Source organism: Corvus hawaiiensis, chromosome 23 (genome assembly GCF_020740725.1).
Source record: "Corvus hawaiiensis isolate bCorHaw1 chromosome 23, bCorHaw1.pri.cur, whole genome shotgun sequence".
In the NCBI taxonomy this organism is placed as follows: domain Eukaryota; kingdom Metazoa; phylum Chordata; class Aves; order Passeriformes; family Corvidae; genus Corvus; species Corvus hawaiiensis.
This window is the reverse complement of record NC_063235.1, coordinates 5,679,743-5,695,840: the sequence shown is the minus strand read 5'-3', so window position 1 is coordinate 5,695,840 and position 16,098 is coordinate 5,679,743. Positions and strand designations below refer to the sequence as shown.

The 16,098-nt window shown below is 60.7% G+C and overlaps 2 protein-coding genes across 4 annotated transcripts; one reads left to right on the top strand and one right to left on the bottom strand.

Annotated features, from left to right (window-relative positions):
• Positions 1-272: 272 nt before the first annotated feature.
• On the top strand, positions 273-3,530 carry PEF1 (penta-EF-hand domain containing 1). The gene is made up of 5 exons (XM_048327003.1): positions 273-335; positions 684-903; positions 1,473-1,628; positions 2,101-2,244; positions 2,730-3,530. The coding sequence occupies exons 1-5, from the start codon at positions 318-320 to the stop codon at positions 2,957-2,959; spliced, it is 768 nt and encodes a 255-aa protein (XP_048182960.1). The 5' UTR covers positions 273-317; the 3' UTR covers positions 2,960-3,530.
• A 2,885-nt stretch (positions 3,531-6,415) lies between these two features.
• Positions 6,416-15,908, bottom strand: TINAGL1 (tubulointerstitial nephritis antigen like 1). 3 transcript variants are annotated; one of them, XM_048326982.1, is made up of 12 exons: positions 15,703-15,908; positions 13,415-13,728; positions 12,661-12,724; positions 10,938-11,030; positions 10,727-10,841; positions 9,553-9,676; positions 9,319-9,469; positions 8,786-8,969; positions 8,451-8,496; positions 7,874-7,997; positions 7,401-7,446; positions 6,416-7,279 (listed from the first exon to the last, which is right to left on the bottom strand). In XM_048326982.1, the coding sequence occupies exons 1-12, from the start codon at positions 15,891-15,893 to the stop codon at positions 7,139-7,141; spliced, it is 1,593 nt and encodes a 530-aa protein (XP_048182939.1). In that variant the 5' UTR covers positions 15,894-15,908; the 3' UTR covers positions 6,416-7,138. The 3 variants fall into 3 exon arrangements, with proteins under 3 accessions (XP_048182939.1, XP_048182941.1, XP_048182940.1); XM_048326984.1 differs by lacking the exon at positions 15,703-15,908 and adding an exon at positions 14,370-14,400; XM_048326983.1 differs by lacking the exon at positions 15,703-15,908 and adding an exon at positions 14,226-14,277.
• Between the last annotated feature and the right edge of the window lie 190 nt (positions 15,909-16,098).

Below are 16,098 nucleotides of genomic sequence, written 5' to 3'. Positions count from 1 at the left end.
AGAGGAACCCCAGCCCTCATTTTGAGGGGTCACCAGCCCCACTCCCAGGCTGGTCCTGGCCTCACTCCCGGGCTGATCCCGGGTAAACTCCGGGAGAATTCCAACCCCGCTCCCGGGTAGCTCCCGGTGCCATCCCATCCTGGTGGGCCCCACCCCGGTCGCCGTTGCCGCTTTAAGGCCTCGTCGGGCGCGCGCTTCCCGCGCGTCACCGCTTGGCCTCCGCCCCGCCCGGGGGCGTGGTCTGTGCGAGCCGAAGCCAATGGGCGCGCGTCGTTTCCGTGACGTCATCGGGGTGTGGCCGGGGCGGAGGACGCGCTATGGCGTACCCGGGGCAGGTGCGCGGTGGGGACCGGAACCGGGACCGAGACCGGGACCGGGACCGGGACCGGGACCGGGACCGGGACCGGGACCGGGACCGAGACCGAGACCAGGATCGGGACCGGGACCGGGACCGGGAGCGGCAGCGGCAGCAGGGAACGGGGACCGGGACCGGGACCGGGAGCGGGGACCGGGGACCAGAACCTGGACTGTGACCGGGACCCGGACTATGACCCGCGGCGGGAATGCGACCGGCGGCTGATCCGAGGAGGGGGGCCTGGGAGTCACGCCGGGGTCCATCCCCCTGCCCATCTCGGTGCCCGGTGTCCGGTATCCGCCTCACACCGTCTCTGTCCCTTCCCTAGGGCTTCCCCGGCGCAGGACAGCCCCCTCCGGCCAGCCCCTATCATGGGGGCCCCTACGGTGGGGGGCCGGCCCCGGGACCCTACGGGCAGCCCCCACCTGGGGGTCCCTATGGCGGGGGGCCACCCCCAGGGCCCTACGGGCAACCCCCGCCCGGGGGTCCCTACGGCGGCTCCTACGGCGGCCCCCAGCCCGGGCCGTACGGCGGGGCGGCCCCAGGAGGTGAGTCCAGGGGTCTCCGTGCGCGGTACCCGGGACGGAGGTGGGGAGCGATGGGGTCCCCAGCCTGGTGTGGGGTCGGGGGGTTTGGGGAGTTCCCAGTCCGGTGCCTGGGGGAGGGGTGGGGGTTGAGGGGGTCGCCAGCTCGGTAGATGCCGCCACGAGAATGAAATTCAATGTCCCGGTTTATTATTTAGAAATTCTGGAGGAGGAGGAGGAAGTGGAGGAGGGAAAGGAGGAGGAGGAGGAAAAAGAGAAAGAGGAGGAAGAGGAAGTGCCAGGCAGCCCTAAAACTTCACACCCCACATCCGTCCCCCGGTGCTGCCGGGTTTATGGGGCGGTCCCGTGGCTTCCTCTCCATCCCAGAGCTCCACCAGGCTCTGATTCGCAGCCCATTCCCAGCTCCAGCCGCTCCGTGCCCATCCCAGCCCTGTTTTCCCAGGGTTTTACAGGGCTGTAAAACCCGTGGGAGGAGAAGCGCTGCCCGGCCCTGTGAGCCACCCCCGGGGCCAGCCTAGCCCGTGGCGTCTCCGAGCAGGGGGTGACAGCGCCGATGGCCTCTTCCCATGCAGGGAATGCCCCGCCAGGGGTGGATCCCGAGGCGTTTTCCTGGTTCCAGACGGTGGATGCGGATCACAGCGGGTTCATCTCCGTCAAGGAGCTGAAGCAGGCGCTGGTCAACAACAACTGGTCCTCGTTCAACGATGAGACCTGTCTGCTCATGATCAGTGAGTTTGGGATCTGCTTCCCCTCTTCCCGGTGTTAATCTGGTTTGTTTGGGTTTGGGGTGAAGCCCATCCCTGTGGCATTCCCCTTTTCCCTGGGCATCGCCTCCTGGCTGGAGCCAGAGCTGGGCAAACCAAGCAGCTCCCAGTGGTGGAGGACGTGAGTGAAAGGCCCAAAATCCCACTTGGAAAAGGAAATCCCAGAGCTGCACAAGCCCCAGATCCCAAAAAGACAGGGAGGAAAGGGAGGGAAAGCCCAAAAAATGCTGAGACTGACCCAGAGCTTGCCCCGACCTCAGCTTTTGGTGCTGTTTCTTACCAGCCTTGGGGGTTGAATGGTCCCAGTCGATCGCTGTCCTGGTGAGGGAGGATTTTGGGATCAGAGCAGAATTCCAGGGAGCTGTGGTGCGGATCCTGAGCTCTCTGGAAGTTTCTGAATCCTTTCCACCCCTCCCTGCCCTGCTCTCCTGCCCAGACATGTTCGACAAGACGCGGTCGGGGCGAATCGACGTCTACGGCTTCTCCGCCCTGCTGCGCTTCATCCAGCAGTGGAGAAGCCTCTTCCAGCAGTATGACAGGGATCAATCCGGCTCCATCAGCTTCAGCGAGCTCCAGCAAGGTGGGTGAGGGCCAGGGGCACCAGCCTGGCCTGGCCTGACCCCCCCACAGCCACTGCCTGGCTCTATTCCCAGCTGGAAGCTGGAATTCCTCCTGAAGTGGTCCCTGCAGCTGGACTGGGGGGCTCTGAGCTCCTGGGATGCTTCCAAAGCAGCTTGGGAATTATCCACTGGAGCTTCCCAGGGGACAGGAGGTGATGAGCTGCAGCAGGGCTGTGCCACGGGCTTCCTTCCTGCAGGAAGCCCAGAATCCTCTCTCAACGATGTGTGGCTGGAACCTGTTTTTTGGGAGGAGCTCTTGGGTGTGTGTGAAGGGAAAAATGCCTGGAATTTGTGGCTTGATTCCTCTGGAGAGCCCTGCCCGTGCACACCCTGAGCGGGAAGTGTGGGAAGGGTGGTGGGAATGAGAGATGGGGCATGGGGGAGGAGGGCACAGCCACTCTCCATCCCTTTGGGATGGTTTAATCCGAGTTTTCCTTGCTCCCAGCTTTCTCCCAGATGGGCTACAACCTGAGCCCCCAGTTCAGCCAGCTGCTGCTGGCCCGGTACAGCCAGCGTTCTCCTAATCCCAGTATCCAGCTGGACCGGTTCATCCACATCTGCATGCAGCTGCAGAGCCTCACCGACTCCTTCCGGGAGAAGGACACGGCGCTGGTGGGAAACATCCGGCTCAGCTACGAGGATTTCCTCGCCATGGTGGTGACCCGGATGCTGTGACATCCCCTGCTCCAAAGGCTGGGAATTCTGGAGCTCTCCAGGAGCTGCAGCCATCCTCATCTATCCTCTAAATGTGGCTGAGCCTCTGTGAGAGTTCCCCCTCCCCTCTCCCGGGGCCAAATTCCCAACGTGATCCACCCAAAGCCTGCTGGGGTTTTCCTGGCTTGGATTCCTTGGGAGTTGGGGTGAATCCCATGCCAAACTGGGACAGCCAAACCAGCTTAGATCCCGTGCCAGCCCCAAATTCCAGCTTCATCCCAAGGCGTCTGCAGCAGAACATCCCCGTTTTGGGGAGGAAAAGCTGAGCCTTGGGTTTGGAAGCAGCAGGAAAGGGGGAAAATGAGGATAAAGCTCCTTCCTTCCCTCTCTGAGTGCCCTGGGAGCCCATCACACCCTTGGGAATGTTTTCTGGGGGGGTCTCATTGCTGTTTTTGGGGGGCTGCTGGAATGGGATGTGCTGCTGCAGCCCCATGGGATCGTCCCCTCGCTGTTGCCAATCCTGAAGCCAAATCCAGACGAAGTTTAGAGCTCAATTTTTCCAGCTTTGGAATAAAAGGCGTCGTGCTCCGGCTGCTCTGTGGTCTCTGTGTCCGGGGAGGGGGTCCAGGGGACATCAGGTGCCTCGTGTGCCTCTCTCCCCATTCCCAGGGCTGGATACCATTCCCTAAAATCAATTCTTGGGAATTTCATGTCAAAATAGAGAAAAGAAAGCACTGAGGCACAGAAAAATCCAAACAATGCCGAAGTTTTCTTCCCAAGTGATGGCCAGAGGATGAACCTGGAGTTTGCCTTGAGGAATCTCCAAGAGCTTTGAAGGAATTCTTACGGAATAAAAGGTTCCAAGGTCTGAGATCAGAAGGAAGGGCCCAACCTCGGTGTTTTCTGTGAGCTCGGTGTTTTCCAGCCCGGGGCAGGACTGGCTGTTCCCAAGCATCCCAAGGATATTTCCCCCCTGAGCATTCCCAGTATTTCTGTTGAGTCAGAGCTCAGCCCTGCTTGGGGTTGAGGGTTGTAAATATATCTATAAATATATCAATATCTATTTTATAGATGTATTTTATATCTTTTATACACTTATAGATGTATTTTATATCGATATTTTTAAGATATATAAAAATATATTAAAAATATGAAATACATCTCTGTAAAATACATACAAAAATATAAAAAAATATAAAATACACATAAATAGAATTATATCTATATTTATAGATGTTATATACATACCTGCATATATTATAAATATATATTTCTATATTTTAACGTATAGAAATATATCTAAAATGCCATTGATCCAAACCAAACTCCTCACTGACACCCCTCTGAGTGTCCATGGATAAATACACATAAAAATATATGTATAGGGTATATAAATAGATATAGAAATATTTATGTTTAGTGTTTACGTAAAAATAGACATATAAATATATAGAGGGGGGTGGTTTATGTGTATATCATCTATCTCTATCTATATAGCTGTATAGGTACATATATGTATATATGTAGATATAAAAATGTATATAAATATATATATAAATATATACAGGTGTACATACATATTTATATATACAGGTCTGTGTACAGGCATATTTTCAATATAAATTTATATATTTACATGTATACACGTAAAAATATATATATACAGGCACATGTAGAGAGATAAATACAGGTGTGTGTTTATAAACATAGAAATTAAAATCTAGATATAGGTGTGTTCATGTATATGTACACATAAATAGATGTGTGTGTTTATATATGTACACATATGTACATGTAAATATATGGGCACACACCTATTACATATAAAATAGATGATATATAATACAGAGGATATATATTATATAGAGTATATTATTTATTACATATTTTTTATTTTAGATATAGTATATTTTGTATTATATACATTTTATCTATTGTGTATTATATATAGTATATTTTGTATTATATACATTATATCGATAATTTTTCTATATATGATATAAATTATATTTTTATATATTATACATAATATAATGTATATTATATATATTGCATAATATATATTATATACATAATATATATTGTATATATTATATCATACATAATATATATAAAATATATTGTATATATTATATATATTATACATAACATATAATATATATTGTATATATTATACATAATATATGTATTATAAATATTTTTATATATTATATATATTTTAATATATATTTTTATATACATTACATATAGTATATATTTTTTATATTATAGATATTATAGATATTATAGATATTATTATAGATAATATAATATATATTTTATATATTATATATATTATATATAATACAGGGGTGTGTATATAAGTGTACATACAGGCAGGTGTACATTATATAACCATATAAACAGCTGTGTGTTTACCTATATATACATATAAACCTAAGTATGGGGCTGTATGTTTATATATATATATATATATATATATATATATATATATATATGCAGGGGGGTGGTTGCATGTACATGCATGTACATATATACACATATAAATATATACACAGGGTGTTCTTTATATATATATATATATAAATGAATATACAGATATGTATATACACACATATAGATATATATAGATATATATAGAGAGAGATATGTAGATATGTATATCGATATAGAGATATATAGAGATTAATATATATAGCGATATATATGGAGATATATATGGAGATACACATCGAGATATACATTGAGATACACATCGAGATGGGTGTGTTCATGTCTGACCACAAACAGGCGCCTGTACCTATATCTATCTATAAAATATATATATACAGACACATCTATACACATCCATATCTCTATCTATACATATAAATATATATATATTTTTAAATATTTAAAAAAAAAAAAATATATCAATACCTACAGTTGCAGGCAGCCACCACCAGGTGGCACCGCACTCCACACTCTGTGTCCCCCTGTGCTGCGGGGGGGAGACCCGAGGGAGGCGACCCGGAAAGGGCCAGGGACCACCAGGAATGCAGACCTTTGGAAAAGGCCACAACAACCGCAGCGCTACCCCCGGGATGGAGCGGGGTGGCCGCGGGGACGCGGGGGCTGTGCCGGCACATCTCACTGTGGTGGCACCTGCAGGGCCCAGCTGGCCGCGGTGGCACCCCCAGCTGCACGGTGGCTGTGGTGGCACGCTCGGGTGTGGTGGCACAGCTGACTGCAGCGCCACATCTGGGTGCGGTGGCACATCTGGCCGCGGTCACCGCGGCCGTGGTGGCCCGAATGGCTGCGTGTGCCCGCAGCGTGGCCAGCGCTGGCCGCGGTCACCGGAGCGGCGGGACCGGAAGGTGGACAATGAGCGGGGCCTTATCTCACCCCCCAGCCCTTCCCGAGGCCACGCTGGGCCCCCCAGACGGGGGTGACAGGGGCCACGTGTCCCCCTCGGAGCACTGAGTCCACCCTGCCGGCTCTGAGGCTTCCATAACTTTATTTACAAACAAAAGCAAAATAAATACAAAATCTTAAAAGTACAGCCCTTGGGTTGGCGGGGGGGGGGGGGGGAGAGGGGAGAGGTCCCGGGCTGCGCTGCTGCGTGGACCCCACTTGTGGCCCCACCAGGACGGGGACATCACGGGGCTGAGCCCTCCCTTGTCCCCGCTGTCCCCAGAGGGGTGGCGGGGCCATAGCACCATAGGGACGGGCTGGGGGGGACGGTGGGGACCCCATCCTGGCGACACCCAGCCCTGGGGGCTCAGGGGACCCCCCCTCTGGGTTATTCCACACCCCCAGCTCCAGGGCTGCCCTGCTGGGGGGGAGTGGTGGGGCCAGGATGGGAGGGACCGGAATATGGGGGACCCTTCCCAGCCCCATCCATTGGGAAAAGGAGGGGGAATCCCGCAGCTCCAGCCGAGATGGGGGGGGGGGGTGCAGCTGCCTTTGAAGAGCCCCCCGCCGCCACCGCAGCCCAGCCGAGCCCGGGGCGGGGGGATTAGCGGGTAAATCCCATGGGAGACGGGAGCAGCCCCCGCGGCACCCCCCACGCACGCCCCACTGCACCCAGCCGCTGCGTCAGCACAGCGGGGACACGCAGCCCCCGGCCAGGGGACCCAGGGGACGACTCCAGCCCCCCGCCCGCCGTGCTGTGACTGCGGGGCCGAGCTGGGGACAGGGACATCGGGGGCAGCGGGGGGCTCACTTGTGGGGCATGTCCTCCATGCTGACGCGGCCCCAAACCCCCACCACGAAAGTCTCCACCTCGCACTCGTTGACGCCGCGGGCGATGCGAAAGTGGCCGCCCTCGCCCCACGCCGTGCCCCACGAGTTGGCCGCCGTCTGCAGAGGGGACACGGGACACGGGTGGTGATCCCCCGAACCCAAGCTGGACCCCAAATGGGTGCGGAGAAGCAGCAGCACCTCATGGCTGAGCCTCACCAAACTCACCCCCAACACTCACCCAGTATTTTTGGATCTGGCCATCGGGCAGCTGCTCCTCTCCCCACCTGCAGCGGGACAGGACAGTGAGGGGGGTCCCCGGGCACCCCCAGATTGTGGGATTCCCCTTCCCCAGCACCGTGGTGGGACTGGGGGGTGCTGACCCTGCTCATTTCCTGCCCCCGGCGCCTCCCCAGGGCCAGGCCGAGGTTTTGACATCCGCTCCAGGAATACGGGCAGGAATATTTAGCCACGGCAGGAGGAAGGAAACACCGGCACAGGGCAGCCGGCCCCGCTCCCCTCTTTGGGGTCTGCACCTCCATCCAGCCCGCCCCCTCTTCCAGGGTGCTGAGCACCCCACTCGTGTCACTTGTGCCACCATTTCCCTCTCTGCTTCCTTTCCCAGCCTGGGGACATCCAAAGTGAACAATTTTCCCACCCAGACCAACCCTTTCCACACCCCCTGGAGCCCCCCCAGGCCACCCCCACACCCACCCGGTGATTTTGACCGAGTGGGTCCCGTGTCTCTGGTGCTTCGGCCCCTTCCCTTCGGCCACCGGCGTGTGCCGATAGATCCCGCTCTTGTACATGAAGAAATCCTCGTGCACCTCCAGGATGGCTGCGGGGAGCAGGACAGGGGTTGGGGACATTGCCACTGTCCCCAGGGAAGGGGCTCCGCGTCCCCCAGGGTGGGGGATACGGGCACAGCGGGGCACGGGGCATCGCATTGCCAGCAGGAGGGAAGGCGGCAGCCGGGTCCTCCCCGGGGCCATGCAACAACACTCGGAGGAGGTTTCAAAAAGAAAAAAATCAAGTTAAACAAACCCAGCTGCCAAGACGGTGATTAAATCTCGGAGTTAATGAGCAACCCAGTGCCCGCTGGGGTGGGCAGCGTGACGGGCACTGGGGCAGCACTGCCCGGGCACGCGGCTGAGGCCGAGCAGGGGGAGCAGCTGAGGGGGCTCCTGGCTCGCATGACAGCTCCCCCAGCCCGGGCAGAGCGGCTTTGCCCCCCACCTTGTTCCCCCAACCTTTTGGGGTGCACAGAGGGGTGTCCCCGCCAGCTCCGTACCTTGCACGGGGCCGTTCTCCAGCAGCTCCTTCATGATCTCCTTCTCCTGCAAGCACAGAGCCGGGTGGCACCGGGTGGCACCGGGGCCGGGACCCCCGGCAGTGCCCTCCCCACCCCCAGAGATGCAGGCAGAGCTGCTCCAGCACCCACGGGTGGCTGTTGTGGAGATGCCGGGCTGAGGAGCCGCTCCCCCGCGGGCTCCACAGTGGGGTTTTCCCAGCCGCATTCCCAAACTCGGTTTTTCCCAGGTAAAGCAGCCCGAGCCAAGCCCCTTCCCGCTCCCCCTCTCCCCACTCCAAAGGGCTCCCGCTCCGCCCCCGGGGCCCGGCGCTCACGCTGGAGGAGAGGCGGTAGGCGGGGGTGGACTGGTAGATCTCGTTGGAATGGGTCTGGGGGTTGGGACACCGCGCTGTCGCCTGTCGCTTGCCCCGGCCCGTGGAGCGGCTGTGCATCATGCAGGGCGGGGCCACCGGCTGGCTCTGCTGGCTCGTGAACGGGTAGCACTCGTCTGTCACCACCCTGCGCGGAGGGACAGGGATGTGAGCAGGGGGAGGACCACCCGGCTCCATCCCCGTCCCAAACCCCGCTCCCATCCCCATCCCAATCCCATCCCCATACCAAACCCTACTCTCCATCCCCACACCAAATCCCACTCCATCTCCACCCCAAATCCTGCTCCCATCCCCATCCCAATCCCACCCATATCCCAATCCCCACTTCCACCTTCACCCCAAACCCCACTCTCCATTCCACCTTGGCAGCCCTCATTCCCCCACCTGCCCAAGGGACAGGAGGATCTCTTGGGCTCTCCCCAGAGCCTCAAACCCACTTTATCCCACCCCATCCCATCCCACCCCAACCCCCTCACCCTCTCCTGCGCAGGTACCACCAGGCCCCATCCAGGTGGCCTCCGCTGCAGCCCCGCTGGTTGCGGGTGTCACAGGACAGGAGGTTCTGAGGGGACAGGGCGGGGGTCATGTGTCCCATGGAGTGGATGGAGATGCGGTCGGAGGCCACGGCTGGGGAGGAGCGGGAGGTCAGGGGGAGGCGGTTCCCCCTCCGTCCCCGCTGTCCCCACCCAGCCCACCCCGTCCCCCCTCACCGGCCGTGGAGAAGGCCCAGGAGCCGGCGCAGTTCCCCTGGTCCAGGGGCTCGTGGATCATCCCGGGCCACTTTGCGGCGGCATCGAAGTGACGCGGCAGCACCTCATTGGAGTCCATGTTCATCTGTGGGGCAGAGGCGGGGGGGCTCAGGCCACAGAGACACCCCCAGATCCTCCTGCCATCCCAACCATCTCTGTCATCCTCTGAGCAGGGTCCCCAGCCCCCTTTAGTATCCCCCAGCCCCACTGCTGGACCCCATGTCCGCCTCCTGCCATCCCACTCATCCTCTGCAGAGTCCCCAACCAGCCTCACTGATTCTTTTCCTGCCATCCCTGGTACCCTCTGAGCAGGGTCCCCAGCTACCTTTAGTGTCCCCTAGCCCCACTGTGGGACCCCATGTCCTTCTCCTGCCATCCCAGCCATCCTCTGAGATGATCCCCAGCCCCCTTTAGTGTCCTCAGACCCACTGCGAGACCCCCTCAGGACAGGGACACCACCACAAGCGACAAAGATTTGGGCATCCCCCTTATCCCAGAAGGGCCAGATCCCTCAATTTCTCCCAAATTTGGGTTCCACAGCCCCAGCAGCTCCTCGTAGAACACCAGCACCGAGTGGCCTGACCCGGACCCCAGCAAGGCCCTCGGTGGCCACCCCGAGCACACAGCTCTGGGTGACACAGCCCCTCATGGTGGCCTCTGGCCCAGCCTTTCCGCTCGGGAGCGGGGATGGAGCCCCCGCCCCGGCCTTCCTGGGGAGGACACGGCCACAACTCTCTGGCTTCTCCCAGCACAGGAAGCGCCTCTAAAATTAAACCTCAGGCTCCGGAGCGAGGGGCTGGGCGTGCACCGAGCTCTGCCAGCACCCCAGGGACCCCCGGAGGGTGCCCATCCGGGGTTTGGGTGCGGGCAGAGGCAAAGCGCTGGAGCAGCCGGCTCTGCTGAGTCAGCAGCGGCGGGGCCGGCGTTCCGATGGGAAAAGAGCACGGAGGAGAGGGGGGAAAAAACAACACTGGCAGCCCGGGGATTGTCCCGGGGAATTTGCTGAGCTGCTGTCTCCAAACACAAACCTTCCCTGCCTCCCCCCTGGGAGCCCCTTCCCAGGGATGAGGAATCGCTGGGATAGGCAGGGATAACCCCTGGCGTGCCTCAGTTTCCCCCCTGCCGGGGCACTCACGTGCATCTCGTTCATGTTCATGACGGTGGGAGAGGGACGGAAGGTGCCCAGGCGGTGCCGGATCCCGTCCTCCAGCGTCATCCCCCAGAACTGGCTGTAGTTGGCGGCTCTCCAGCTGCGTGGGAGGAGGGACCACGGGTCAGGGGTTACCCCAAAAAGCAGCGAGGGGGTGAAGCATCCCTTCCCCATCCTCGCGGTGCCCGGTGCTTACCCGTAATTGCCCCTGTTGACGGCGTCGATCAGCTCCCCATCCACCAGGCAGGCGTGGTCCTCGCACTGCCACTGCCCGCCGGGCCCGCACGTGCTGCGGAGGGGACAGCCAGTGAGAGATGATGTCCCCAGAGTGACCAGGGGGACCCTGAGTGGACGCTGCCTCTCCCCAACTGGGCAGCCAGCGAGGGGCTCAGGGCTACTTTTGTCAGGGGTCACCAGGGCTTGGCACCTCGGAACGGGGTGAAGCCGTGGGCAGCCCTCCGGGTGACCCTGCGAGTGGCCTTTGGGTGGCCCTGGGAGCTGTCCCCCTCTGCCCCAGCCCCCGCTGGAGCCCCGAGGGCAGACAGGCCATGGGATAGAAAAATCAGCTGAAAAGCTGCCAGGGCTGCAGACATCAGAGAGGGGCTTGGACACCAGCCCGGGACTGGGGGTCAGGACTGGGTGTCCCCATGAGTGACCCACTCTGGCCAGCTCACTCCTGCGGCCCCCACGGGGACAGCTGGGGCAGGGGGGGCTGTGGGGGTGTGGCGGGTCCCCTGGGGAGCCCCGGGCTGTGCTCCCCCCGTGCGGTGAGCAATGCTTGGCATGCTCCCTCCTGCCCAGATCCCGGCACATTTCCCTTTTATGGAGCTGAACGAGGCCGCAGCCGCGTCCCTCCAGACACCCCCATCGCAATCCCGCCGGCAGCACCTGTATCCCTGCATTCCTCCATCCTTCCCTGAGCACTGCCGGCGCTGCGTGAGACACGTGGGGACTTGGGAGCATCTCGGGGTGACACCAGCTGGGTGCCCACGCTCTGCATCACCCCACCATAATTTTTGCCCCCTGCCACCCCTCCCAGACCCCGCGGGACCCCGGCAGGGACAGGGGTGGGGGTGAAGCACTGCAGGAATTCCCGTTCTCCAGGCGCCAAGTGCGGGGGAGGAGGGTTTGGAACAGGAGATTTGCCCCCTCCGCAGCGCTGGCGGGCCAGAGATTCTCCCCCAGCACGGGCATGGATTTGGGATACTGACATTCCCCGCGGGGATGGGGACACCCTCCATCCCTGAGTGCTCCACACCGCGATCCCGGAGAACTTCCAGGCTGCCCGCGAGCTGTGGGGAGGGTCGGGCTGGCTTTTCACCTGCAGCCCCGGCGCACACCCGCACACGCATGTTCACACACGCGCCCCTGCCCTCGCACACGCCCCAGACGCTGCCTTTGATTTCCCCTTATCTGCCGCATCGCCCCGCCGGGTTCACTCCTCGTCTCCGGCAGCTCCGCGCCTGCAGGTTCCCCTATCCCCCACCTCCGGATGCCAGTAATACCAGTATTCCCAGATAACCCCCGCGCTGCTCCAGCAGCGAGCTCCAGGGGCTGCCGAGCGGGCGGCACAGCCGGACTCTGGCCGCTGGCACGAAACCGCCGCGGCTGCCCAAGCGTCCCGTCAGGCTTGGGCAAGCTGGGCCGGCACCAGCGTGGCCAAAACCCCCCTGGGCAGTGCGTTGTCCCGCCGGGGCGAGCGGCTCCCACGCAGGCATGCGCTGGAACTTGGGAGCGGCTCAAGGCCCTTGGCTCTGGATTTGCTGGAGCAAAGGCGTTTTGGCAGCAGCTCCCACCACCCAGCTCGGGCCTCGCTCTCCACCGAGCCCTGAGGTTTACAGGAGCCCGCAGGACCGCGACACCTTCCTCTGGTGACATGCTGGTGACATGCCACAGGTGCCCACACGGCATTCACTCACCACAGGTTGCAGTTCTCCCGGTACGTGGCTCCCGTGGGATAATTGCGTCCGGCACGGGCACAGCCTGGATGGGAATGGGAGAGCCCCTGGTGAGTGCTTGGCTGTGCCGGGGGTCCCCACCAGCACCCCCATATTCCCGGGGGTACAAAGCAAAGGGAAAATCAATGCTGTTCTTAAATCCGGGCTGCACCTTGGCACCCCCAAAGTTATGATGGGGCTCAGTGGGTTCCCCCCCGGTGCAGGGTGGGTGGGAGCGGGGCTGGCTCGGCGCCGGGAGGGTTAAATATGCTCAGCCTGGCGGGACAGGGATAAAGGGGCCGGTTGTGCCCGGGAGCTGGCTCTGCTCCGCAGGGACTTCTGAGAGAGCCTTGTGCTGCGAGCTGGGGGCTGCCCGTGCCCCCTCCTCGCCCCCGGCCGCCCCAGCTGCCGACAGGGTTAAGCCAGGGCCACATCTGCCTGCCCCAGACGTGACCGGGCAAGCTGGGATGGAGTCCTCGCACATCCCTGCTCTGCCCACAGGCGCTGCTGGAGCTGCCCCTTCCCCAGGGCACGGGCTGTGGGATCACGGGCTGCTCCCACACCTTTTTCTGCGAGTCCATCCCCATCCTGTAGGAGTTTCCACAGCTTCGAGCTGTCTGGAGAAACTCTGCAGTGAGGGCAGGAATGTGAGGCGCCACATCCATCACCCCAAGGAGCACCAGCAGCACCCCAGGACTGTCCCCCGCCACCCACAGCCAGGCTGGGCGCTCCTCACCTGAGGCTTTGGGGAAGGGGGCCGGGATGCCCAGGCAGTATTCCCAGAAGTCGGGGCAGCAGTCGGAGACGGTGCGGTTGCAGAAGAGGTCGCAGTAGCAGAGGGTGTCGTGGTAGGGCACGGTGCAGCCGTCGTCGCGGCCGTGGCAGCAGACGTCCCCCCGCTGGCAGTAGGAGCCCCCGGCGTCATAGACCCCGTGCTCGTACAAACCGGGCCCCAGCTCCCGGCGGGTGCGGACCCGGGAGGACAGGGCCACCTGGGCCACCAGCCAGACGCACAGCAGGGCCCACATGTCCCCGGTCATGTCCCCACACCTGCAGAGGGAGGGCAGTGAGGGCACGACAGCCGCTGCTCCCACCTCAAAACGTTCCGGTTTTGTAACTCCCCTTGTGACCGCGCAGCTCAGGGTTCCCACAACCTCCCAAACACCCTCTCCCCCCAGGTCCCCACTCCCCGGCATCTCAGGGGCCCCGTGCCCGCCCAGCCCTTAACCACCGGCTCCAAAAGCAAAACCCCCGCGGGAAGGGGCTCCCCGGGACACTCGGGGGGGCTGCCCGGGTCTCGTTCCCAACGCCACCCCCAGTCCCTATGGCAGGCAGGTGGCCGAGGGGGGCGGCGGGGACCCCAAAAGAGGCCAGTGGGGACAATCCGGGGGACACACGGGGAAGGACCCTCTCCTGCCGGGTCCCATCCCACGGCCCTACTTTGCTCCGCCTGCAGCGCGGGGACTCCCCCGACCCCCGTAAAGCGGGGAGGGGGTGACCCGGGAATCCCGGGAAACCTCTCCTTCCCTCCCCGTCCCCGGCCGTACCTGCCGCGCCCGCCGTGCGGGGACCCCGGGAGAGGAGTGGGGGGGTCCGGTACCGGGGAGTCGTGGGGCGGGACCCTTCTCTCCTCCTGCCTGGCACCCCCCCCCCCCCAGCCCCACCCCGTCCCCCCCGAGCCGGTCCCGTACCTGCCGCGCCCGGCGCTCCGCGCCCGCCGCCGGCCCCGCCGCTCCTTATAGCCGCGCCCCGGCCGGGGGGGCGCGGGGAGGCGCCGGGGCAGCCGCGGCCGGCCCGGGGCGGAGCACAGCGGGGCGGGGGTCGGGCCTGGGGCTGCAGAGCACAGCCCCGAATTTGTGGCCCCTTCGCCCGGAGTCCCGGGCGACACCTCTGTCCCCGCGGGGCCGGGGTGTCCCCGGCTCCTGATCCCTTCCCGGTGCCCCCCGGCACTGCCCTCGCAGGATGGGGGGTCCCGGCTATCGCGCCAGCACCCCCTGCTCCATCCAGGGGGGAATCCATCCTGGGCCGTTTCCCCATTCCCCAGGTGTGTGGAGAGCACGGGAAGGGAGGGTGGAGAGGGGAGGGGGCTGCATTCCTCCCCCTTCCAGGGGTGTGGGCAGCTGGGTACAGCTGAGACAGGCACACCCCAGCCCAGGGCACGGAGTTGGTGTCACTTGGATCCACCCCCATGTCTCCGCTGCCACCGCCCAGCCACACGCTCAGGGACCAGGACCGGGGGGGTCTTGGCCACCCCCCAGGCTCTGGTCCCCCCCCCCCGCAGCACCAGCACCAGCTGCTGCGGGATCTCAGCCGCCCACTCGGGGCTCCTGCTGTCCCTGGCCCGCCAGGAGCATCTCCCAGCCCTGCCAAAGGATTCCTCGAGGATGCCTCACGGCAGCCAGGACGGGAGCACGGCGGGGTTCCCTGGACGGCCGCGGGCCACGGGCCACGGGCTCCTGGCTGAGCCCACGGGGACATGCCGCGGCCAGGGCGGGCTTCGCTCCGGGGAAGGGTGTGGAAGTGGGGAGCACCAAATCCCGCCGGGCACGGGAGCTGCCTGCTCCCCGGGGCGCTCTGGGCGCCTGAACGGGGATCCTGCGGGAGCCCATCCTGCGGGAGCCCCTCTTCCAAGCGCTCTTGGAAGGGCCTTTTCCTGTGAGCGCGTCCTTGGGCAGCGCACGCAGCGCGGAGCTGGAGGCTGGAGCGCCGCAGGAAGGAACTGGGTCCAGCCCAGAGTCCGAATGTCTCCAGCATGACTGGACTCGTAGGAATCCACAGTGAGTCACGAATTCCCCCAAGACCCCCGGGGGGAACAAAGCAAAGCCACTGGCACAAAGGACATCCCCGGCCACTGCTCTGTGTCCTTGTGCTCCCGCCAGCTCCCTGACAGCTCAGAGGACGCCGTGGGGTGCTGCGGGAACAGCTGAGCATTCCCGTAACAACCCCGTTCCCCTGCCAGCTGATAAGAGCCGCTTCGCGGAGGCGGCAGTGGCGACAGTCCAAGCGTTTGGAGCATCCCCTCACCCCGTTCCTGCGGCTGGGCTCCGGCGGGATGCGGCCAGCTGGCCCTGCGAGGTCACAGCTCCCTCTGTGTCACTCTGACGCTGGCGTCTCCCCCCTGCTCGTGCCCCCTCTCCGGGGAGTGGCAGCCTCGGCACACGTGGGGCAGCCAAGGTGGAGGGGAACAAAGTCCTGCCGGGGCACCTTGGGGCCATGTGACGGCGGGAGGCAGAGCCGCGGGCTGGCACACACCCCCTGCCCTGCGTGTGCCACCGTCCCGGCCATGCTGGGGGAGGGAAAAGGTCTCAGGACCCTGTCCCCACTGCTCAGAGGCGTGGGAAGATCCCACACCCAGCTGGGTTGGCCCTGGATGCCCCATGGACACGCACGGGCTCTGCCGAGCTGCCACTCCCGTGGGGG